The sequence below is a fragment of the Mastigoproctus giganteus genome, chromosome 3 (assembly GCF_048544385.1).
Source record: "Mastigoproctus giganteus isolate SK-2022 chromosome 3, ASM4854438v1, whole genome shotgun sequence".
NCBI lineage: Eukaryota > Metazoa > Arthropoda > Arachnida > Uropygi > Thelyphonidae > Mastigoproctus > Mastigoproctus giganteus.
In genome coordinates this window covers 224,832,060-224,857,645 of record NC_143577.1, presented here as the reverse complement: position 1 = coordinate 224,857,645, position 25,586 = coordinate 224,832,060, and the positions used below count along the sequence as shown (strand labels likewise).

General features: G+C 33.6%; 1 protein-coding gene across 1 annotated transcript in view; it reads left to right on the top strand.

Annotated features, from left to right (window-relative positions):
* The window catches only part of LOC150088791 (protein NEDD1-like), an 80,476-nt gene that overhangs the window by 5,208 nt on the left and 49,682 nt on the right, over positions 1–25,586 (top strand). The window contains exons 3-5 of the mRNA XM_090370324.1: positions 7,387–7,506; positions 9,839–9,979; positions 15,457–15,686. Of these exons, the coding sequence (XP_090226450.1) occupies positions 7,387–7,506; positions 9,839–9,979; positions 15,457–15,686 (491 nt within the window). The remainder of the gene's footprint in view (positions 1–7,386; positions 7,507–9,838; positions 9,980–15,456; positions 15,687–25,586) is intronic.

The window sequence follows — 25,586 nt, the reverse complement described above, 5'->3', positions numbered from 1 at the left end:
ATTAATTTCTCTGGATAATCAATTTCCCAGATAATCCTCAAAATAAGCAAAAAATCAGGATTATGAACAATATGCATTTAATATATAAAAAAAATTGTATATATACATATATTCATAGAGGGGAACAGGCATTCTGTGTGTTATCAGACACTCAGTCTAAAACACTGATAGATCCAATATCTTTCTATTTCAGAAGATTTAGGAGAAGCTCGGTTGGCCTGCCTCCCTAAAATCCACTCATGCACACCTTCTCGATGGTAAGCCCTGTTACGTCACTTAGGTGGCAACGAACATGTAGAGTGGTTCTCTTCAAGACGCCTGGTCAGCATGAGGAAAAGACCAAACCCTCCAGCACATGACAGCACAACACAACAAAACAAATGGTCCTCAGTTGCCAGCGGCTTTCACTCCCCCTCTTATGGCAGCGAGAGGATCAGAGTGGAAGCAGAGGTGCTAAGAATCTCTGGGTACGATCAGGCTGCCATGCACGGAAACTGTACTTGGCCTGTTACAACGTAAGATCACTCATCGGTGAAGACAGGATACTAGAGCTGGAAAAGGAATTAGAAAATGTAAATTGGAATCACATTGGTTTGGCCGAAACAAGAAGAAGAAATGAATCACTTATAAGTTTATCAAGTGGAAATCTGCTGTATACCAATGGAAACAGTGAAAGGAGTGAAGGTGGAGTTGGCTTTCTGGTCCATAAAGATATAAAAAACAACATTTTGGAATTCAAAAGTAGATCACCAAGGGTGTCAAGATTACTACTCAGGATTTCTAAGAGGTATAAGCTAAAGGTTATAATGATTTATGCACTAACATCGAGTCATGATGATAAAGAGGTTGAAGAAATGTACACCGAAATTGAGTGTCTTCTAGATGAGCAGGAAACCCACTACGCTATTATTATGAGATACTTCAATGCTAAGGTTGGAAAAAGACAAAACAGCGCAGAAAGGGGAACTATAGGAAATTTCGGAATTGGTGAAAGAAATGAAAGAGGTGAAAGACTTGTGGAATTTGCAGAATCTAGAGCAGGGATGGGCAACTTTTTCGTCAGCGGGCCGAATGAAATTTTCGTATCATAACGCGGGCCGGAATAGATTGAACGATTTAACAAAAAAAAAAAATCAGAACCTAAAAAATGTTATATTACTTGAATTACCAATTATTAATGTTTTTTAAAAAAAAGTAAATACAATATTTAAATATGAGTTGATTATAGCTAGGTACAGATAAGAACTACAATTTGGAATAAACATTTTTATTGTTATGATAACAAAGTAAATGCAGAAAACAAAAACTTTAATGTGAGGGATTACATTTAGAATGTTCCTGATTTATGATTTTATCAAAATTGGGATTCAATTCACTAGTGGCTATTCGTAGAACTGCTCCTAAATTTTCCGTTATTCTTTATCTAATTTTGCTTTTTGTATTTTTCATTAAAGAAAATGTAGTTTCGCATGGATATGTCGATCCAAAGAATGCCAAATATTTCTGTGCATTATCCAGAATATTTTTAAACATTTTTAGATTTAACGAGACATAAAAGTCTTATTGTTTTTTCAGCAAATTGATTCTTTAATATTAAATTTGATTGTAAATTTATCAGTTCCAACTGGATACAAGATGGTGCATCATTGACATTAAAATGAAATGGTAGGCTTACTAAAGATAGATCTTTAGAAATTTTCTGAAAATCATCAAATCTTCTTGTAAATTCATTAAATAAGTCATTTATTATAGCCTCACATTTCTTAAAATCAGCACATTTCAAGTTTTTTTTCTCTTTTTTGTAAGATTGGAAAGTGAGTTAACTGTTTATTTTGGAATTGTTGGGAAAATAACTTGAGTTTTCTCGTAAACGATGTGACATATGTATACATATCAAAAATAAATAGTCCTTTCACTTGTAATAATAAATTTAATTCATTTTGATGCGAAAACACATCAACAGAGAAGAAAAAGTCGTTCAGCCATTGTTCATCTTTTAATTCACAAAATTCATTCAGCTTGTCCTTAGCATTTAAGAAGTTTACAATTTCATCCAACAAATCATGAAATCGTTTTAACACTTTTGCAAGACTAAGCCATCTTATGTCCATATGGTAAGGAATATCAGTAAAATCACATTCAATTTCTTTAAAAAATGTTATGAATTGCCGGTGGTTTAAAGCTCTTCCACGAATAAAATTAACTACTTTCGTTACAACCGTGCTTCAGTTTTAAATTAAAACTCTTTTGCAAAGGGTTTCTTGATGAATTTTATACAATGTAAGAAAATTATTTCTTTTCCTGGAATACACTTTATTTCGTCGCTTATTCTTTTTAATAATCCAATGTTTTATCCTGTCAAACTAGGACACCCATCGGTTGTGATGTTGACAATTTTGTCCCACTTTATATTATGTTTTTGCAAAGCTTCTTGAAAAGCTATAAAAAAATCTTCCCCAGTTGTTGTGTCTTTCATGGGATATGCAGAAAGTAATTCCTCCGTAATTTCAAATCTATGATTTATACCTCGAATAAAGATTAAAAGTTGACTCGTATTGGTAATGTCACATGACTCATCTAAAGCCAGTGCATGGTAAGTACAATCTTCCAATTTTAATTATAACTGATCGCATAAATTACTTGAAATATTATCAATTAGTCTCACAAGAGTTCTTCGTGGCAGAGAAATTTTTTCGAACGTCAGTTTTTTATCAGGGCATGATAATTCAGCAATATCTATCAAACATTCCTTCCTAAATTCCCTGTCAGAAAATGATTTACATTGTTTTGCAACCTTATGTGCAACAATGTAACTAGCTTTTCTCAGAGCTCTATCTGTATTTGACAAAATTTTCAAAGTATTTTGTTGCTTATGCAAACCACATTTTAAATTTTCGCTTCAATTTTCATTTGTTCCGGTGAAAATAGCTTATATTTTAAGAAATGTTTTGTTGAAAAATGCCTCTTTAGATTATATTCTTTAAAAACGGAAATAGTTTCATTACAAACGAAACAAACAGCTTTATCGTCTATATTTGCAGTTAAATATTTGAATGTCCAATTATCATTGAAAGTGCGGCATTCGGCATCAATTTTTCTTTTTTTTAATTGGCTCATTTTATGGGCAATAAATTATATTAAATTAAAAATTGTAATAATTAGAAAAGGCATAAACTGACTTATAAAATATCTTGCACCAATATTATTTTTTTCAATAAGAAGTCAAACCCAAAGGAACTTAGTTCGATCAATGCTACAATAATAATTAGGAAATAATACTCTTTGATGCTGCATAGAATCACCTGATTAACTGCACGCTGCTTACTGCTGTACTGGTCGCGATTCACAATTGAACCAAATTAAGCCGAACGTTTACGGTTTACGGCGAGTGTAGTCAGGTATGGATTTTCTATATTTATGCATTTACGGAGGGGACCGGATGTGGCTGGCGGGCCGGCTGTTGCCCACCCCTGATCTAGAGGAATGTCAGTGTCAGTAATGAACACTTTTTTCAAGAAAAGGGTGAACAGAAAGTGGACATGGAAGAGTCCAAATGGATTAACAACTAATGAAATCGACTTCATTCTCACCAACAGAAGATATATCGTGAATGATGTTACTGTCCCGAACAAGGTAAATGTTGGAAGTGATCACAGAATGGTAAGATGCAAACTTGATATAGATGTAAGAAAAGAAAGGAAAAAACTGACTTGAGTAAATAATACAAAGGTCTTTGAGATAACAGAAGAGGAGAAAAAGCAGTATGTACTGGAACTTAAGAACAAGTTTGAGCTTCTGCAGACTGTTCACGACCAAGATATCGACGAGGAATATTACAACTTTCTGAAAGTGATAAAGCCCAAGAAACCTATAGGTAATATTACAACTTTCTGAAAGCGATAAAGCCCAAGAAACCTATAGGTAATATTACAACTTTCTGAAAGTGATAAAGCCCAAGAAACCTATAGGTAAAAAGAAATCCAAAGAAGAAAAAATCAGTCAAGAAACACTTGTTTCTTGACTGATTTTTTAAGAAAAACACCGACAGGGAGAAAATTGAGTATACTGAGTTATGCAAAGCCATTAGAAAGAGACTCAGAGAGGACATAATAAAATTTAACACAAGAAAAGTAGAACAAACATTAAGGGAAAACAAAGGATTTAAATCAGCAGTCATGAGCAGTAATACAGAAAGACAAATGATACTGAAACTGGAGAATAGCGATGGTGTACTTATGAATAGCAGAGAAGGCATAATTAAAATACCAGAAGACTACTATAAAGAGTTATACAAGGAGTGAGGGAATGATGCCAGCAGTGGGGAAGATGGATCGCAAATTAGTAACACATACAACATACCTGATATCCTTCCTGATGAGGTAGAACACGCGTTGAAGAAAATGAAGAATCAGAAAGCTCCGGGGAAAAATGAAGTTACTTTAGAGTTGTTAAAATTGGGAGGAAGAGACATGACACAAAAACTGGCAAGACTCTTCACAAAATACATTAGAAAAGGTGTGGCACCAATGGAATGGAATAATGCAATCATAGTTTTGCTACATAAGAAAGGAAATAAATCAGAAATTGTAAATTATAGACCAATTAGCTTGTTATCCCACATCTACAAGTTGTTCACAAGGGTCATTACTAACAGATTAGAAAGAATACTTGATGAGAATCAACCGAAAGAGCAAGCTGGCTTTAGGACAGGATTCTCAACTGTGGATCACCTTCACATAATGTCACAGCTAATGGAGAAGGCAAATGAATATAAAACACCATTATGCCTGGCATTTGTGGATTATGAAAAGGCATTTGACTCCATACAGCATAAGGCAATGTTTCGGGCACTGGTATAGCTACCCCATATATTATGATTTTGAAGAAAATATATGAGAATGCTACCTCCTTTATTAGACTAGACAAAGACAGTAATAAATTTAAAATTGAGAAAGGAGTTTGACAAGGAGACACTATCTCCGAAGTTGTTTACTGGTGCCCTTGAGGAAGCTTTCAGAAGTTTAGACTGGTCGCAGAAAGGAGTCAATGTGAATGGAGAGTACCTAAACCATTTACGATATGCAGATGACATTGTGGTCATAAGCCACGATCCCAAATAATTAGAGGAAAATCTTAATCAGTTATGCAGAGTTAGTAAGGATTTTGGACTAAAGATGAATATGGCTAAAACAAAAGTAATGATGAACAAGTATGACACAAAAAAGGGATATAATGATTGAAGGAGCAGTAATTGAAAAGGTGGAGTCATATACTTATCTAGGACAAGTTATTAGCTGTAATAATGATAAATGGCTGGAAGTCAAGAGAAGAATAAATTTTGGATGGATAGCATTCAGGAAATATAGTCACATACTGAAGAGCAATATCCCAGTTTGTCTCAAACGTAAAATAATGAACCAATGTATACTCCCCACCATGACTTATGGAAGTGAAACTTGGGCACTCACCAAAAGAATGGAAGAGAAACTGAGAACTACACAGCGAAGAATGGAAAGAATTATATTGGGAATCAGACAGTTAGATAAGAAGAGAAACACATGGATTAGGCAGCAAACTCAAGTAAAGGACATTCTTATCAAAACTAAAGAACTAAAATGGTCTTGGGCAGGACACACAGCTTGAAGACATGATGACAGATGGACTAAGAAAATAACAGAATGGTACCCAAGAGGAGCTAAGAGAAAACCTGGAAGGCAGTGACAGAGATGGACAGATGAAATTCATGAGTTTGTGGGTAATAAATGGATGGCCATTGCACAAAACAGAAGGAACTGGAAAGTTGCTGGAGAGGCCTTCATCCTGCCGTGGATTGAAAATGGCTGATGATGATGATGATATATTCATATGTTTTATTATTTATTGAAAAAGGAAAGTAAAAAAGTTTGCTTCATTGCATCACTGACCTTCCTACGAATGGCAGAACATAAATTACGCATCATCATCTTGTCAGCAAGACCTTGCTCTGAATAGTCAAGAAGAGCCTCCACATGACACAAAGCAGTACTATGTGAGATTTTATTTGTTGGAAGTAGATTTTCTTCAGCATCTTCAGGCTTCCTTTCTGTTTGCCTCTTCTTCATTCATAACCTTACTTACTATTCCATCATCACGTAACATTTCATGGCAAATTAAACTTTTATCTGAATTAAACCACTCAACAAGTGCGTCTGCATCTAAAATTTCGAAACCTTCAGTCCGTCATAAATCATATAATATGTCATTATTAGTCTTGTCACTAAGAACTTCGTCTTTAGCACCTGCATGTAATATTTTCTGAAAAGATTTTTCTAATGTAATTCTTTTGATCAATGTCCATGATATTGAGATTTCATAAATTGCACCCAGAACTGTCACATTTTCCCTAAATGACAACGAATCCTTGATTAATTTTTGATTAATAAATTTCTTTAAAATTTTGAATCACCCCTTGGTCCATTGGTTGTGTTAAAGCTGTCACATTTGGTGGCAAATATTTTACAAAAATGTTCCCATCATATTGGTTTTTTTTTGAAAACATTTAAAGTTAAAAATAAATTTTTGTAAGTAGGTACAGTAATTGATTTTTTAGACATTTAAATCAAATTTTTTCTTTGTCCCTAGTTAATTCACAACCCGGTTAAACTGTCTCCAGATAAGTGGGAGTGTACTGTATGCATTATTTCTTATATACCGTATGTATTATTATTTCTTCCTAATAAGCATTATGACCATAGGTATCTTAAGATGTAATTTTATAATTGTATAGTTATACCAATTCCCACAGATGAAGGAACCACAGTGTCCGAAACATATAATGTATAGTTATTAATTAATTAAATTTCTAAATTATATTAATTCAAGGCAGTGTATTGTATATTTATAATCAAATTACTAAAGTTTCAGAACCACTAATCTAAACTATTGCTTCTCAAGAAATGTGCTAAAACTATGCAAGAGAAGGATAAAGCATGTTGCAATTGGCATACATCCGAACCTCTAGCTTTATTTTCTGTTTTATGAAAGTTCTCAGTAAATAGGTATTTATAGTATATCTGTAATTGATAAATTGTTTGTTTTTGCTTAATAAATACCTGTTTATTCACTATGCTCGTTTATTTATTTTTATTTTTCAAGCTTAAAATGTAACTTCAAATTAATTGTATACTCCCAGTCACCATTTACAGTAATTAAATGGAAGTCCACTCCGACTATGGACGAGTAAAGTTTTTCTAGACTGACTTTCTATTTATGCGTAACATTTTGGAAATGAGTTTTTAAGAGAATTTTAAATAATATGTTATGTTTATGCTGTTGTTGCAGTTCAGAAAATTTTTTTTCTGAACTTATACTGATTACTACTAACTCTAATAACAATTTTCTTTGAAGGTGACCAACACTTATGCAAAATTCAGCACTTTAACACCTCGGTTTCTAGCTATAGGTGCTTCTACAGGTGAAGTGTTCTTATGGGATTTAAAAACACGGAAAGCTAAGAAGAGTTTTGCAGTAAGTAATAAGCTTTTAATTTCATCTGAGTTCTATTAATGCCAAAATTACTGAATAAATATTTATATAACTCAGCACATCTGAAAAATCTATCTATCTGATTTGCTTAAAAATTTTTATTATAATATAAACAAATTATTCTGTATTGTCAGTGGATGAAATACTTCTGTTAATACTGCATTGGGATAATTTTGACATTATTAAATAAGTTATAAAAATAAATAAAATAAGTGCTTGTTTATATGCCTCTAGACGACCAAGGCCAGAAAATCTTACAACTTTTGAGCCTGTCAGTCTTTTTTTTTTTTTTAATCATTCCTTTGGCTTTCTCATCTGAAATTTGCTTATAATAAATCCACATTTATCTGATGTAAAATTCAAAACAAGGCATTTTTGGTAGTCCATAAATATGAAAACAATCACTCTTAGCAATTACTAGCCTTGTATTATAAAGCCTTTATAAATTGCTTAATTAACCCTAATTTGATGTGAAGGGGTGTAATAGGATTTTCATTGGGTACACCAGACTTTTGCATTCAGTACTTTTTGAATGAGGCACAAGGCTGCTCTCTCTGCATAGCCACTCTGGTTTTGGGCTCTGCTCCTATTCATATGAAACATGTCATTGTATTGTAGCCTAACTGCTGATCAAACAAAATGCACATAACCTAAGTCTCCAGAATGTAGCCAATGATGCCTTTCATATTTAACTTTATTAAGAATAAGTCTGAGGCTTCATACTTCATTCAGTGAACCAAATGCACAGTTTGAACAGACGCCTTATGAAGTGGAAGGGTTTCAGACTAATTTTGAAGGAATTTGTTCATATACTGGATCTGCCAAGGCAGTCATCAATCTGGAAATATTGCTGCAATATTTGCAGATTAATGACTGATTTTGCAAAATATTGCTATAATTTGAGAAAACTATGGAATTGAACTGCTCAATGTTTTTACTGAGAAAAATGATATCCCTAGACAGAGCAGGTTTTTAGGCTTGATCCAGGGATAAGGATCTGTATAGATTTTGGATGACCAAAAACCTTTCACCAGCTCATTTAGCATGGTTTATATGATTGTTGAATTTTACAAACATTGATTTATAGAATAAATTTTAATTCTATAAATCACTGTTATCATATATATATTACATTCAGAATTTGAGATGGATTGGGATGAATTGTACTGAGATTTTTTTGGTGGCGAAGGTATAGGCATATCAGTAAAGTGGGTCTTATGGCAAGTTTGTCCTTTTTATTAAGGACGGTAAAAACATTTTGGCCTTGCTCTTTAGATAAGCAAAAATAGCAATTATTTCCATGGTGTCTCAGTTCACATCAGACCAATGGGAATAGCAAATGGCAGAGTCTTTTCTACCTTGATTTATCCTGATTCCATTTCCCTCAACTGTACAGCACAAGTATGACAAAATTTGTGTGGATCCCATGGTTTATCTGTATTTAGTTGCCAAGTTTTCATCCCAAAATATTCTAAAATATAAAAATGAATTAGTTAAACAGTGAATGTTTTTTCTTCATTTTTACAACAAAGTCATCACAAATGTAAAAAAATGTTAACTTTATTTATTCAGCTTCTTGCCACAAAATTTTAAAATGCAGAAATAATTAGTTTGATTTGTTTGGTACAAACTAAAATAGCACAGAGAGTAATTCTTCTTGGTAGTCGGATTGCATATTGCTTATATACTCTTATATACGCTGAGTGATCACTGAATTATGTCCACCCCTATGAAAACTGAATGCGATCCATTGACCACGTGAGGTATGAGAGGCGCAGTTAGTCAACCTACGTAGCATAGATAAGGTGTCAGTGGTTCAATAGGTTGTAAAATTCCAAGCATGATGGTTAAAGGAAGGATTTATTGGACTTAGAGCACTTGTGGGACACTATGGAAAGGCATATCGGGCATCTGGACACACCAATCATCTCCATACCTGCATTGCTGACCGCATTACACACAGCTCGGTTGGCCATTCCTCCAGAACGCTTCCGACATCTTGTTGAATCAATGCCACGTCGGATAGCTGCTGTACTGAGGGCAAAAGGAGGACCTACGAAGTATTAGGTAGGTGGTCATAATTCAGTGATCACTCAGTGTATTACCACCATATGGTGCTGAGCATTCTGATCACTTTTGGATGTCATTTTTGAACTCAATGCTACATAAATTACTAATGACCCATAGTGATCTAGATCCCAAAACCATTGTAGCTTTACATAATTATGTTATTAAACTGCAAAGCATAAATAAATAAATAAATGTAATATATATATATTTTTTTTTCTTCATTAAAATACTTTTAATTTTCTAGGGTCATACTAGTCAAATTAATTGTCTTCAATTCAGTGGCAAGGATACATATATATCTTCAGGTTCAGGTACTGGAGATATTATTTTGCATAGTGTAATGACTGGACAGAGCTCTGCTCCTTTGAGAAGTTCCAAAGTACAGGTAAACCAATGAAAATGGATAACAGAATTAATTTTTTTTTAAATATACAAATTTTTTATTGTTTATATAAAGATTTCACAGAATTTCACATAATAATATAAATTTTGAACTGTCTTTCTGCATTCCAAATTCACCAAGAACTTGAATGAAAAATAAACTTTTAGGAACTTCATTCACTACTTTGATTTGATTATAGAATATTATTTTGAAACAAATCTCATAAGTCAATACTTAGACCACTGATATTGTTAAACAAAATAATAAATTTATATGTTACAGAGACAAATTAAAACAAGTAATCGCAGGCTGTTCCTCATCAGTTAAAATGATTAATATTTACCAAAGATTAACATGTATGTATGGAAACAAAACAACATAAGAAAAGAAAATAAGAATATGCAGTATGAGATTGAAAGATGCACTTTCAGAAAAGAAATCATCATCATCAGCCATTTTCAATCCACTGCAGGATGAAGGCCTCTCCAGCAACTTTCCAGTTCCTTCTGTTTTGTGCAATGGCCATCCATTTACTACCCACAAACTCATGAATTTCATCTATCCATCGCCGCCGTTGTCATCCAGGTTTTCTTCTAGCTCCTCTAGGGTACCATTCTGTTATTTTCTTAGTCCATCTGTCATCATGTCTTCAAGCTTTGTCCTGCCCAAGACCATTTAGTTCTTTAGTTTTGATAAGAATGTCCTTTACTTGAGTGTCACATTGACTCCTTTCTGCAACCAGTCTAATCTTCTGAAAGCTTCCTCAAGGGCACCAGTAAACAACTTCGGAGATAGTGTTTCCTTGTCAAACTCCTTTCTCAATTTTAAATTTATTACTGTCTTTGTCTAGTCTAATAAAGGAGATAGCATTCTCATATATTTTCTTCGAAATCATAATATATGGGGTATCTATGCCTTGTCTTTCCAGTGTCCAAAACATTGCCTTATGCTGTATGTAGTCATATGCCTTTTCATAATCCACAAATGCCAGGCATAATGGTGTTTTATATTCATTTGCTTTCTCCATTAGCTGTGATATTACTTGAAGGTGATGCATAGTTGAGAATCCTGTCCTAAAGCCAGCTTGTTCTTTCGGTTGATTCTCATCAAGTATTCTTTCTAATCTGTTAGTAATGACCCTTGTGAATAACTTGTAGATTTGGGATAACAAGCTAATTGGTCTGTAATTTCCTATTTCTGATTTATCTCCTTTCTTATGCAGCAAAACTATGATTGTATTATTCCACTGCTTAGGCGTCACACCTTTTCTAATGCATTTTGTGAAGAGCCTTGCCAGTTTTGGTGTTATGTCTCTTCCTCCCAATTTTATCAACTCTACAGTAACGTCATATTCCCCCGGGCTTTCTAATTCTTCGTTTTCTTCAACGCCTGTTCTACCTCATCAGGAAGAATATCGGGTATGTCGTATGTGTTGCTAATTTGCAATCCATCTTCCCCACTGCTGGCATCATTCCCTTGCTCCTTGTATAATTCTCTATAGTAGTCTTCTGCTATTTGAATTATGCCTTCTCTGTATCGCTATCCTTCAGTTTCAGTATCATTTGTCTTTCTGTATTACTGCTCTTGGCTGCTGATTTAAGTCCTTTCTTTTCCCTTAATGCTTGTTATATTTTTCTTGTGTTAAATCTTATGTCCTCTCTGAGCCTCTTTCTAATGGCTTTGCATAACTCAGTATACTCAATTTTCTACTTGTCAGTGTTTATCTTGCTCTTCATTTGTCGCCTTCGGTTCATCATAACAAGTGTTTCTTGACTAATTTTTTCTTCTTTGGATTTCTTTTTTCCTATAGGTTTCATGGGCTTTATCACTTTCAGAAGGTTGTAATATTCCTCATCGATATCTTTGCTCCTGAGCAGTCTGCAGAAGCTCAAACTTATTCTTGAGTTCCAGTACATGCTGCTTTTTCTCCTCTTCTGTTATCTCAAAGACCTTTGTATTATTTACTCAAGTCAGTTTTTTCCTTTCCTATATCTATATCAAGTGTGCATCTTACCATTCTGTGATCACTTCCAACATTTACCTTATTCAGGACGGTAACACCATTCGCGGTATATCTTCTGTTAGTGAGGATGAAATCGATTTCATTAGTTGTTAATCCATTTGGACTCTTCCATGTCCACTTTCTGTTCACCCTCTTCTTGAAAAAAGTTTTCATTACTGACAATCCTTGAGATTCTGCAAATTCCACAAGTCTTTCATCTCTTTCATTTCTTTCACCAATTCCAAATTTCCTATAGTTCCTCTTTCTGCACTTTTTTGTCTTTTTCCAACCTTAGCATTGAAGTCCCCCATAATAATAGTGTAGTTGGTTTTCTGCTCATCTAGAAGACTCTCAATCTCAGTGTACATTTATTCCACCTCTTGATCATCATGGCTCAGTGTTGGTGCATAAATCATTATAACCTTTAGTTTGTACCTCTTAGAAATCTTGTGTATTAGTCTTGAAACCCTTGGTGATGTACTTTTGAATTCCAAAATGTTGTTTTTTATATCTTTATGGACCAGAAACCCAACTCCACCTTCGCTCCTTTCACTGTTTCCATTGGTGTACAGCAGATTTCCACTTGATAAACCTATAAGTGATTCGGCCGATCGGGCTAGCCGAGTGGGTAACCCAAAGGTCGCGGGTTCGATTCCCGCCTCGGGCTTGGATCAAAGTACTGCAAAAACCTTGGGAGGTGCAATATGGCCACAGAAGCCGATGCGCCAACAACTACCAAATCAAAAAAAAAATAAAAAAAAAAATAAGTGATTCATTTCTTCTTCTTGTTTCAGCCAAACCGATGATATCCCAATTCACATTTTCTAGTTCCTTTTCCAGCTCTAATATCCTGTCTTCACTGATGAGCGATAACCAGCAATAACCCTAAGTGAAAAAAGCATTAGAATAATAGAAAAAGAAAATGGTCAAATCAATGGGATCAAAAATAAATTAGTTCCTCAGTCAGAAAAGAGAAGACATTGGCATATTAGAAATAAGAGGAACAATGTGCGCGAACACTTTGAATATGGTATGCAGCAAATTAAACAAATGAGGAAATTTAACTAGAATCAGAAAAACCAGCATGACATGATTAGAACAGTTTGAGATGGCATAGCAGTTACCATTTCAGCTTTACTGCTAATCCTCAGTGAAATAAAACAGAAATTAAAATAAAATTTTTCTTATTCATAAATATGTAAATAATATAATCAAGAAAAAGAAAAAATTGCATAGTATGAAATCTAGTGAGTAGGATGGATTCTTTATTGCTTCCATTCCTTGTTTGGTAGGGTATTGAACTTTAAAAAATTACTTCTTCAAAGCTTCCATTTTAGAGTAGTTAATTTCTTAACTCCTTTAAACAGAAAAGCTTTATAAACTTTCCAGTCACAAACTTCAGATGTGATAATTCAGAACCATCTGAATTATCACTGTAATATGTTCTTTTGACTTTTTCTCCCCAGAACACTGATAATCCCTTTAAATGCCAAAGTTTTATCTGGAATGCAGAGCATAAAATTTAATAATCATTTTACCAGCGTTAAAAATATCTTTGGCTGTTTCATTTTTCAGTTGTTTGATAGTATGAATCAGAGCTGTAATACTCAATATGTTCTACGTTGATAATAATATTAGTAAATTAATAAGAGGAGTTTACCTCAATATAGTACTAATATTTTTCAGTTGTGAATGCAAAGTAGAAATTGTCTGATCTGATCTCATGTCATTAGAAACCTCCCATGATTCACCACAAACATTTTTTTAAATAATATTATTCCTCTTCCTTTCAGCCATTCTTCATTAGAACTGAGGTCAATTCCCAGCTCTGCAGCTAAGACAGCTACCTTTTGAATCAAAAGAGGGCCAAAAATGGAGAATTCTTTGCCCTCACTTGTTTTAACCAGTCGAGTATGCAGTGTCTAAATCTTTGTGTTTTGCCATATGTAAACACTTGCATTCCAATTCATACTTGCTACTCTCAAACAAAAGTTATTTTTTCACAATTTTTTATAATCATTGATGAAATTGGAATATTTTATTGCTTGCAAATGTTTGTTTTTGAGGCAGAACAAACCAACATCATCTACTTGTAGGAGTTGCATTTTCCTTTTCAGCTGTAGTGCATTCATTCTTTTTATGGATTTTACTGGCCAATTTTAATATGGAGTTGTAATATGAATAAAAACAAAAAAACAAAAATATAACTCTGTCATAGAATGAACTGATAGAAAAACAAGATCTCTGTGCAGGCAACATTTTAACTTGAAAATTCAAAGAGAAGATGGATTTTATTTGTTTTATGTATAGTGCCGTAATTATAATGCTTTCATGAGATCATGTATACATAATTGGTGGCTGTTGCACCATTAATAGCTTTCACCAGAGACAGCAGGAGACGTATATATAGAGAGAAAGTGTCAAGGCTTGCTTGAGATTTTTCATAGTGATGGGTTAATGGAAAATCTTAGTTGACATATATTCCTTTTTACTAGGACAAAAAATATTTTTTGTTAAGTGGTATTTTGTGTCCATTTTGATTAAACCAAATGAATATACATTGGAAATTACAGGTGTCTGAATGGACCTGACATGTGTTTTATGTTAATTGTTTTTGTATTAAGTGGGTTCCATTGAATGTTTATTCTTTTTTTATGTGTATTCTTATTTTTATTCCTTTAGTTTTATGCTTTTTTTTTTTTTTTATCATATTCTCATGAAATATCCAGCCTCTTTGCAGATGTTATAAGAACAAGTGCACCTCTTGTTATGGAAACAAGAGGCACACTTGTTCTTGTTGTTTGTTTGAAACCCTGCGATGCCTGCTTTCTGTTTTGCTATGGGCCATACTTGAGCAAAACACGAAACAGTTTACTTCTGACTATTGAAGAAAGGGCAGTACGCTTGTCTGTGTATTATCTGCTAAGAAGTTGAATGCTTCACATATTGTATGATAAAAAAAAAAAGTTAATCTTAATCATCATTACATAAAAGGGTGAATTGACATTTTCATTATGATATTGCAGTTGCACAAAATGATTGCCATTTTTAGAAACTTTATACTAGTAACTTATGTTATGATTTGCCTTTTTAAGCTAAGTAGCAATTGGTAAATGCCACTTAAGACAGTCTCTTATGTCCTCTGATAGTAGGACATAAGAGACTGTCTGATAGTATCTGCATAATGATGATTTTGTAAATTATGAATTTTTTTCTTTGATAGTTATTCATTTCAAAGTCTTTTGTGTGTGATATAACAAGCAATTATAAAGTACTTTTCCCATCTTCATGCATATGTATCTCTGCGATACATAATGCATGCAGAAATTACAGTTGCATACCTAATAAAAAGACCATGAAATCTTCAGCCCTATTCTACAAATAATTGCAGGGAAATGTTACTATAGCTCCTTGAAGAAACTTTATAATTAATTGTTAGATTTAATGCTATTTAAATACAGTGTGTTTGTTTTTTTAGGGTATTAGAGATATGAGGTATAGTTTCTTTAAGCGCTATTTACTTGCCTCAGCTTCAGATGATGGTGGAGTTTGTCTCTGGGATACAAATACGAGACAATTATCTCATCAGTTTGTATCTTCTCATAGTGCTCCTGCAACAGGATTAGCTTTTTCCCCAGTTAATAGTATTCTTCTTATTAGTGCTGGATTGGACAAAAGGATTGTGTGTTATGATTTGCAAGTGAAGAAGTAAGAAATACTGTAGTTTTTTTGATTTTTTTTTCTGATTAACTTATATACTATAACATATTACCTCAAACAATATATTTTACTATAAATATATTGTTTGAGGTAATTTGTATGTTTTGTATGTTTCAAAAATAAACATTATATTCTATAATGTTAGAGTTACTTGAAATTTGAGTTTTATATTATGCTTTCTATATTATGTTTTATATTATGCTTTCAAGCTTTTAATTAATTAAAACTTATAAGCATAATAAAAATTTTGATAACAAAAATATTAAAAGTAAGCTGTGCACTTCATGCACGTTTTTTCACAGCCACAGCCTTTTTGACTCAGACTTTTAGACTGATTGATGTAGCTGTTTTTAATACTGAGATGCCTCTAATTCATTTGATCAATTTATATAGCTCATTGCTTCCCACTAGAAATAGGAAAACACATAATGCAAAGTCCATTCAGGTGTGGGCAAAACTTGTTTTTATTTTATGAGAATATAAAATAAATTAAATTTGAGCTATTAACTGGCAATAGACAAAAGATGCCTGCTAGATATAATTTATCAAAAAGCGTAATTTCATTTCACCAGAATCTGTTACAGTATATGATACAGTGTGTTGTAAGGCACCCAATTTAATTGTATATTGAAATAAATAAGCCAATTGCTTTATTTATTTTTTTTTTTTGATGAATGAAATCTAAAGGAACACATTTTATATTTTTTCTTGAGCTTTTTTTTAGCATTAGCATCAGCAGAGGCACATGATGCAAGAAAGCAAGCTTATACAGCATCAGCCAAAAAAAAAAAAAAAAAAAACCCCTTCCCATTTCACTGATCCATTCATTCCAAATGGTTGTCTAGTTTTGCCTTGAATTTATTTAAGCTATTGACTTCCACAACAACAGATGGAAGTTTGTTCCAGCAATCAACTACCTGCTGGCTAAAGGCAAACTCCCACACATCTATTCTACAATTGTCTTTCCTCAGTTTGAAACTATGCCCCCCTCAGGTTTTAATCTGAGCAAGAGGAAGAATCTCATCAGCATTAAGTCTGCTCAATCCATTCAAGGCCTTATACACCTCAATCAGATTGCCTCACAGATGCCCAGTCTCCAGAAGCTGCAATTTGCAGAACTTAAGCCTTTCTTCATAAGATCACCTCTTTGTTCCCTTCACCAGTCTTGTTGCCCTTCTCTGTACTTGTTCTAGCAACTCTACATCCTTCCTAAAATGAAGCTTCCAGATCTGTATGCAGTACTCAAGGTGTGGCCTGACCATTGCCTTTTGTTTTGGTTGTTGTTCAGATTCATTATCTGAGCAATTTTCCTTGTCTGTATCTGTGTTATGATAACTGTCACATACTTTATCTTCTCTTATTTTACAGGATTCACTTTCAAAGTTTTGATCATTTATTTCTCTATCCTTGCTTGTTCTTGTTAACAGTATAAGTAGTTTACTCTTTGTCACTTGTTTGGAAAAGTCTGGATTTAAACTGTGTCACAAGAGAAACCTCCAAAGGCCTTTCAATCCAGATGAACCAGTCATTTTTGGAGATGGTGGGGCAGATTCTTCCAAATAAATCAATTACAGTTCCCCAGTCTCACATTACATGCAGATTGCACCATGAAAACAGTTATTCATACATAATAAATGATACAGATCACATCTAGTTGTACTATATGAACTGTTAGAAAATAGACCTTGAGCATTATATGGGATGGCACATCCTGTTATGGAGGCTGCAGTTTTACGATGTGACAAACATCAGTGAACTTCGCCTGCTACTAGGCCACTTACACCACCAAATGTGGCTACATTGACTGGAGCCATTAATTGGCTACAGTTAATGGCTCCAATTGATTTTATTGTATTTGAATACAATTTTTTTTTTTTTTTTTTTTTTTGATTTTTAGGAGCATTAGCAACTAAGGCCATATTGCTCCGGTGTGGTGGTCATTCCCTGACCTTTCCGCATGCTCCGTATTTGGTGGTGATGGGCTCGAACCCCCGATCTAATCAAGAAGCTTGTGCTACGCACTGCTGCTCCTTTCCACCTGGCTATGGAGGCGCCTTTGCATACAATATATCACATTAGTATTAGTATTATTAAGATTATGATGAGAGCCTCTACATGCAAATGGAATGGGCAAGTAAGCTTGAATGTTTATGGGCGATTTTAATTTGCCTCTAATTGATTGGAATCAATTAGCAAATGGGAAGGAAACTCGACATGGGGGACAAAATTTTTAAATCAACTAGACGATTGTTATTTATATCAACATGTCAGGGAAAGTACTAGGGAAAAAAGAGTATTCTAGATCTGATCATTACCAATGAACCAGACAACATAATAGGGCTGGTAGTACAGGAACCAGTAGCAGGAAGTGATCATGGAGTTCTATGGTGGACAATAAAGAGAGAGGTAGCAGTAGTTAAAGGCAAAGGAATGGGTTATAGTTTCAGGGAAGGAAATTATAATGGCTTAAGGTGCTACATGGCATTTATTAACTGGGTAGATATCTCACAGAGAGCGAATGCAATTGAATTATGGTATACCTTTAAAACATTAATCACAGAAGCCTTGAATGTATATATACCATTAAAAAAATACTCCACAAGGAGGATTCCAAGTTGGATGAATAATGAAGTTGCCAGGTTACTTGGAATAAACTCCATTTAAAAAAAGTAAATGGAGTTTATTCCAATATCCAGTCACTCTTTGGCCGAAAGAAATTTTCAGATATTTAGTCTACATTTATTCCCTCTTGGTTTAAAATTTATACCTCCTTGTGTATCTCATGAGACTAAGCATAAAAATTCCTGCAGCATTTAGTTTATTCAAATCTTTCAAGGCATTAAACACCTGAAACAGGTTATCCCCACAAATACAGGTTTACAAACATTGCAGATCACATAACTCAAAGGGATATTTTTATCAAGTCTGTCTTGATAAAAATATCCCTTTGTACCATTAACCAATCTTATCATTCTTCTCTATACCCTTTCGAGCAGATCTCTATTTTTCCTAAAGTGGAGTCAACAAGCCTGTATGCAATATCACCTCTTTATCTCTAATGGAAAAGTTCCTATATACCAGGGGTGGGCAACTTAATTTGTGATGCGATCTACTTTTTTTCTTCAAAATGTGCCGTGATCTACCATCTCAAGAATTTTATTGCATATGGTTAAAAACGTTAATCAACACATATTGAAAAATGTTGTTTATAAATTTTAAAATTAAATACAATTCAGAAAGCTTATTTTAAATTCATACGTATTTAAATTTTTAATTTATGTGAAGTTCGTGTCTTCATGTCATCTGCCAAGCTTTCAAAATCAGGGATTATACTGTAATAAGGCCAACCGTAAAGAATCTTCTGTATGCAAGTCCGTAACAGTAGAGGAAGTAGAGGATTCTTCGTCTTTGTTTCAAATGTGAAAAGGCCCATTTACATAGAAGCACTGCAGGATCATCTAGACAAGACTTCAGTTACAGCTCGGACACAGCATGGTTTGGTTAAGGGAAAGTCTTGCCTGACCAATTTGATTGGATACTATGATGCAGTCGCAAAAGAACTGGATGCAGGGAATAACTTTGATATTATATATTTGGATCTTAGAAAGGTTTTTGATACCGTTGCACATGGAAGACTGCTGCACAAATTGGAGCAGTGTGGCATTGGAGGCAAATTGCTGCTATGGATAAAGGGATGGTTGAGGGGGAGAAGACAGAGAGTGGTAACCAATGGACACTGCTCATCGTGGACTAATGATATTAGTGGAGTCCCTCAGGGTTCAGTGTTGGGTCCATTGTTGTTTTCTGTATTTATAAATGATATTGATGATGGTATATCAAGCTTAATGTCCAAGTTTGCAGACAATACAAAGGTTGGCAGGGTTGTTAAGGACACTACTGACGCTATGCTGCTGCAACAGGATCTGGAAAGGTTGAGAAGATGGACTGAGAGGTGGCAAATGAAGTTTAACATTGACAAATGTAAAGTACTACATATGGGAAACAGTAACCCCAGAGCAACGTATTAACTGTGTGATACTACACTGACAGTGGTAGAGAATGAAAAGGACCTGGGGGTAATTGTGCAGGCAGATATGAAGTTTTCTGAGCAGTGCAGACGGGCTGCAAGAGTAGCTCATGGTGTCTTGTCAGTGATATACAGGAATTTTTCTAGCAGGGATAAGGAGGTGATTATTCCCTTGTATAAGGCAATGGTCAGGCCACACCTTGAGTACCGTATACAGGTATGGAGGCCTCATTTCAAGAAGGATGTAGAGATGCTGGAACGAGTACAGAGAAGGGCAACAAGATTAGTGAATGGAACAAAGGGGTGCTCTTAAGAAGAAAGGCTTAAATTTTGCAAATTACAGTGTCTGGAGACTAGGCACCGGCGAGGTGATCTGATAGAGGTGTATAAAGCCTTGAATGGTTTGAGCATGCTCAGTGCTGATGGAATTCTTCCTCTTGCTCAGAATAATCACCCGAGAGGGCATAAATTTAAATTGAGGAAAGACCAATGTAGGATAAGATGTGCGGAAATTTGCCTTTAGCGGGTAGTTGGTTGGTGGAACAGACTTCCATCCCTTGTTGTGGAAGTTGATAGCCTAAATAAATTTAAGGCTCAGCTGAACAGGTATTTCGAACGAATGGAGGGGTGAAATGGGAGTGGGTTTTTTTTTTTTTTTTTTTTTGGCTGATGCTGCATAAGCTTGCTTTCTTGCATCATATGCCTATGCTAATGTGGAACTGTAACAGAAATTTAAAAGTTCACTGCATTTTTTTCCATTTGGGTACTTTTCTCGGCAAACATATTTCCAAAAGTCTTTTTCTGATGACCTTTTAGGAAGATATCGTTTTGCAATGTAGTAATTTCATTTTCAAGTAATATTTTCTCCATGCGAAAAATCTCTGATTTTTTTCTGCAATTTGTTTCATATCTAAGTCGACATTAAATGGATAAAAAATATATTGAAAAATGTCTTCAATTGTTTTAAAATCACTGAATCTGGTTTCAAAATCATCCACAACTTTCTCAATTTGAGAAACATATTTCTCACTATTAATTCAAAAACAGGATATTTTTGCAAATGATCTTGCATATTTGCAAAATGATCGAATTTTCTTTGAGATTCTTAGCCATTGCCAAAAATTGATATTTATATGCAGAAATACTACTAATCATGTCAACCACATTTTTATTTTTTCCTTGTAATTCCAAATTCAGATCACTTAATTTACTGGTAAAATCTGCCAAAAAAGACAGATCACATAACCACTCTGTATCTTGTAGCTACTGATAACCATTTCCCCTTTGATCAACAAATTTTTTAATTTCATTCAGCAAATTTCGAAATCTCTGTAGAAACTTACTCCGACTCAGCCACCTTACATGTGTGTGTAATATCTTATTAATGTTCATCGAGATGCATTTTGAAGTCTCCTTTGAAGAGATTGTTCTCTGATGGAATTCACAATTTTGAAAGCTATGTCCATAACACTTTTAGTATTTAATCTTTTTCTGGCTAACACTTATTGGTGGATGGTACTGTGGTAACTCAAAAAATCTGGGAATTCGTCATCCTTTTGACACAACGTGATGAATCCATTAAGATGCCCTGTCATTGCTTTAACTCCATCTGTTGTTATTGATACGAGCTTAAATAGTGGTAATTTAATTTTTTCAATAAAATTTTTGAATGCATTAAATATATCAAGACCTCTAGTTCTTTCTTTTAATGAAACCATAGCCAGCAGTTCTTCTCTAGTGGCAAAATCATCAAAAACCATATGAACAAAAACGAGCAATTGAGCTGTATCACTGACATCTGTAGATTCATCCAGTTGTAAAGAAAAGGACACACAATCAGCAATATGAGCACACAATTGTTTGCTCACATTTTTACTTGTTTTTTCAATGCATCGCATCACAGTATTTCAAGATAATTGCAGATCTTGAAGAGCACTTTTAATTTCATTTTTGTTCTTAAAATTTTAAAAAAAATCTGTTATTTCTTAAAATGCATCTTTGATGATTTGACCATCAGAAAATGGTTTGCATTTTTTTGCAAGAAGATTAATCACTTTAAATGATGCTACTGTTACTGCTGTAGATTGTAAGTTAGGTGTCACGAAGAAATTTTGTTGCGCAAATAATCTGGATTTAAGTTCTTTTAATTTATTTTTTCTAAGGTCACTATTTACCATGGAGTGCATTGAAGTGCCTTTCTAAATTTACTTTTTTGGATATAGCCACAGAAGCATTTCAAATCAAACAACATGTTTCTTTTATCATTATAAAAAAGAATTCTGGTTCCCACTCTTGATGAAAATGATACATTTTACTCTTTTGTTGTATTCATTTTAAATCAAAGGGTATTAAATTAACGTATAAGCACTGTCCAGTTATTAATGTTAAGTAAGCTAAATAAGAATTCGACACATACACTATGCTCTCCACAATGTAACTGCGTGAATTTTCACTAGACAAACCTAGCGGCTGCGTGGCAACAAGAGTAGTCATGTGGTTCAACAGATTTGTAATAAGCATATGCAGTGGGGTGCATAATAATAATAATAACATTTAGATTTTGACTAATCTATTTTTTATATATATTTAAAATTCGTCGTGATCGACCGAAATTAAAGCCACGATTGACTGGTAGATCGCGATCGACTTGTTGACCACCCCTGCTATATACCATTTACAGATTATATAGTTGCTCCCAAATCCATTTTATTATATACAATAGAGTTTGTTGGTACCGAGATAGTACGTTACTCTAGTATTAATGTCACCCAGAAATAAAATTGCATTTTTTTGTATTTAACCTCATATTCCAAATATCAGCCCATCCAAATACCCTTGTTACTTCATTAACTGCTCAACTTTTTATGTTTATCAATATACTTGGACTCTTAATATGAAATACTTGTATCAGTATCACTATTATGAATAAGGCTGTGTTGTATTCATTTTAAGTTGATAAAGAGGTTTCTTACCTGTGAATTTTAATGTTTTTATCAGTTCTTAAATGGTTTTACTATTTTATAATCTTATATATATGTCATTCTGTTTTCCTTTTATATTTTATTTTGTCAAATTTTTTGTTTAAAATTTTTGTACAGTTGTAGCAAGAATGATTTATAATATGAAATATTGCACCATGCTCAAAGTAGTCACTGCATTAAGGAGCAATCAAAGAACAACCAACCAGTCTTTACATCCTCCAACGACTTTAATAATCTCTGTTGTTCTTTTCATAATCACCCATATCTATATTGGATATTTCAGATTATTTATCGAGTAGCTTTATATTTCTCTTAGTAACTCTTTTGGTAAGGGGAAGGGATGATTACCCCATGTCTGCAGCACTGATATCAAAGTCACTATAGAAAAATTCCAGCTAAGGGATGAAAGCTAATCTGTTTTTAGGAAGTTAGTCAGCAGTCAATTCTTATAAAAATATTAATTTGACAGTAAAAAGGATAATGCTTGGGATGTTATGTACCCTGCCAAACAGCCATAATTAACTCCCTTCCAGGGTTAATAATGGCATTTTTATTGAGTTTGATATTGGTGCTTTGGATATGTGCAAAACACTACTGACAATAATAGTATATTCTCTAGTATATGATCACACTTTGGGTTTAGCCATTGATATCTTTACTTTAAGCCAACATACAATAAAGATTGTTGCTGTACCTTGTCTGCTCTTGAATTGGATGAGTTCCATGATTTCAGTTTTTCAAAATTTCAATAATTTGGATTCAGTCGGGTTTTTTTTGATTGGAAGTTTAAAATAAAGAACCTGAGATTGAGGTGGTTGGTTTCTCTTCTATTATCCCAGCAAGACAATCACTCAACACTATTTTTTACATCAACTTACGCACCAGTCTTTTAATCCAAAGAGTTTAATATAAAAATAATTGAAAAATAATGATTTCACATGTTATTTTAGAAAAAAGACACAATATTAATCCACCAAACAAGTATAGCACACTAATACAACAATTAAGGTTATACTTGACAAGGTGTGATTCTGTTGCCTGAGAACTAAGGTACTTTAACATCAAAAATAAATTAAAATTATAAAATTAAAACACTACAAGAAAGAATAGAGGGTTTTTTTTTTTTTTTTTTTTTAATTTTTCGATTTTATTTTGAATGTTGAAGTATCTTGGTACTTAGATAGCAGAATCACACCTTTCCAAGTTTAACCGTAATTGCTGAATTAATATGCTGTTACTGTTTGGGGTTTAATAGCTTTCTTTTTTTTCCCCTACAACAGTCTTGGTGGAAAACCACATTCTGCTTTATAAATGAAATTTCACATTTTGTTTCTCTTTCTCTCTCTCTCACGCGCACATGCACGCACACACAATTACATTCTTAGCCTAATGTAAATTAATTCCTAACTAAAATAGATTTAATACAGCAAATGAGTGTATGCTTTATATTTGTATTAAGTTCCATGAACTTTAAATTTGTTACAACTAAAGAATATTTTTGATAACTTTTATACAGTAAACTGTTGAAATAACAGCATCCCAAATAATGGAAAATTCGAGCTAACGGCACATTCAGATTGGATGTTTGCATGCAGCAAAAAAAAAGAAAACGGCAAGTCACATGATTACTGTATTTGTTTATGTTCACCATTTTGAAAGTGAATTCTGTACTGATATCACAGATTATGCCACTATTTTACATTTATTTTAAATTAAAAACCCCTCATGGCTCCTAAAGTTAATAAACCTCATACAGAGAAGAAAAGAACAACAACATTAAAGCTTTGTGACAAACTTAATATAATAAAGTAGAACAGGGCATAAGTAGGAGTATATTAATGGCAGAATATAACATTGTATGATATTAAACATTCGAAGCACAAACTTTTATAATTTACTGCATGTTCAGAACCTAACAATAAGATAGCTGATAGAAAAAGTTTACATAAGCCAAAATTAGAAAACTTAAAGTGCTGCATGAGTGGTTTTTATTAAAAATCAGAGGTTATGGCTATATCAGGACCTAACAATAAGAGGTGGCAAATGAAGGTGGTCAATGATTATTGCCAAAGCAAAAGATTTTAAAGAAAAAATGGGCATTGATACAACAATTGCTTTTACTGATAGATGGTTAACTAAATTTAAGATATGACACGGAATTAGACATTGTGGGAGAAAAACAGTCTGCTGACACAGAGGCTTTAGTAATTGGTAAAGAATATAGTGCAACATTTGAGAAGCTTGCTAATGACAGTAATCTTACAGCTAACCAAATATACAATGCCGACGAAACTGGTCTCTACTGGAAATGTTTGCTACAAAAAACATTGACTGGTTGCAAAGAAAAAAGTGCTAGTGGTTTAAGCAAAATAAGAAAGAGTGACAGTTCTTATGTGTGCTAATGTAATTGCATTGTAATTGTAATGTAATTACATATGCATTGTTGGCCCAATGCATATGTTAATGCATTGGGCCAACACAGAATTAAGCCTTTAGTAATTGGTAAATGCCATCGTCCATGAACCTTGTAGGAAATTATGCATTTGTCAGTGACTTATAAGGCCCAAAAAAATGCTTGGATGTATAAGGAAATTTTTCATGATTGGTTCACTCGTAAATTCGTTCCAGCAATTTGAAAGAATTTACGTGATATGGAAAAAGAGTCCAAATTCTAAATATGCCATACTTTTGATAGTAGGGCCTCATCCTCATGAATCCAAATTAGTTTCTGATTGTGGAAATATTTTTTCCTGTTATTTACCATCCAATGTCACTTCTCTCATTCAGCCCATGGATCAAGAAGTTATCCAAAATTTTACATGCCATTAACAGAAGTGATTTTATGAAACAAAATGATTAGTTTATTTTGAAATGAGACTA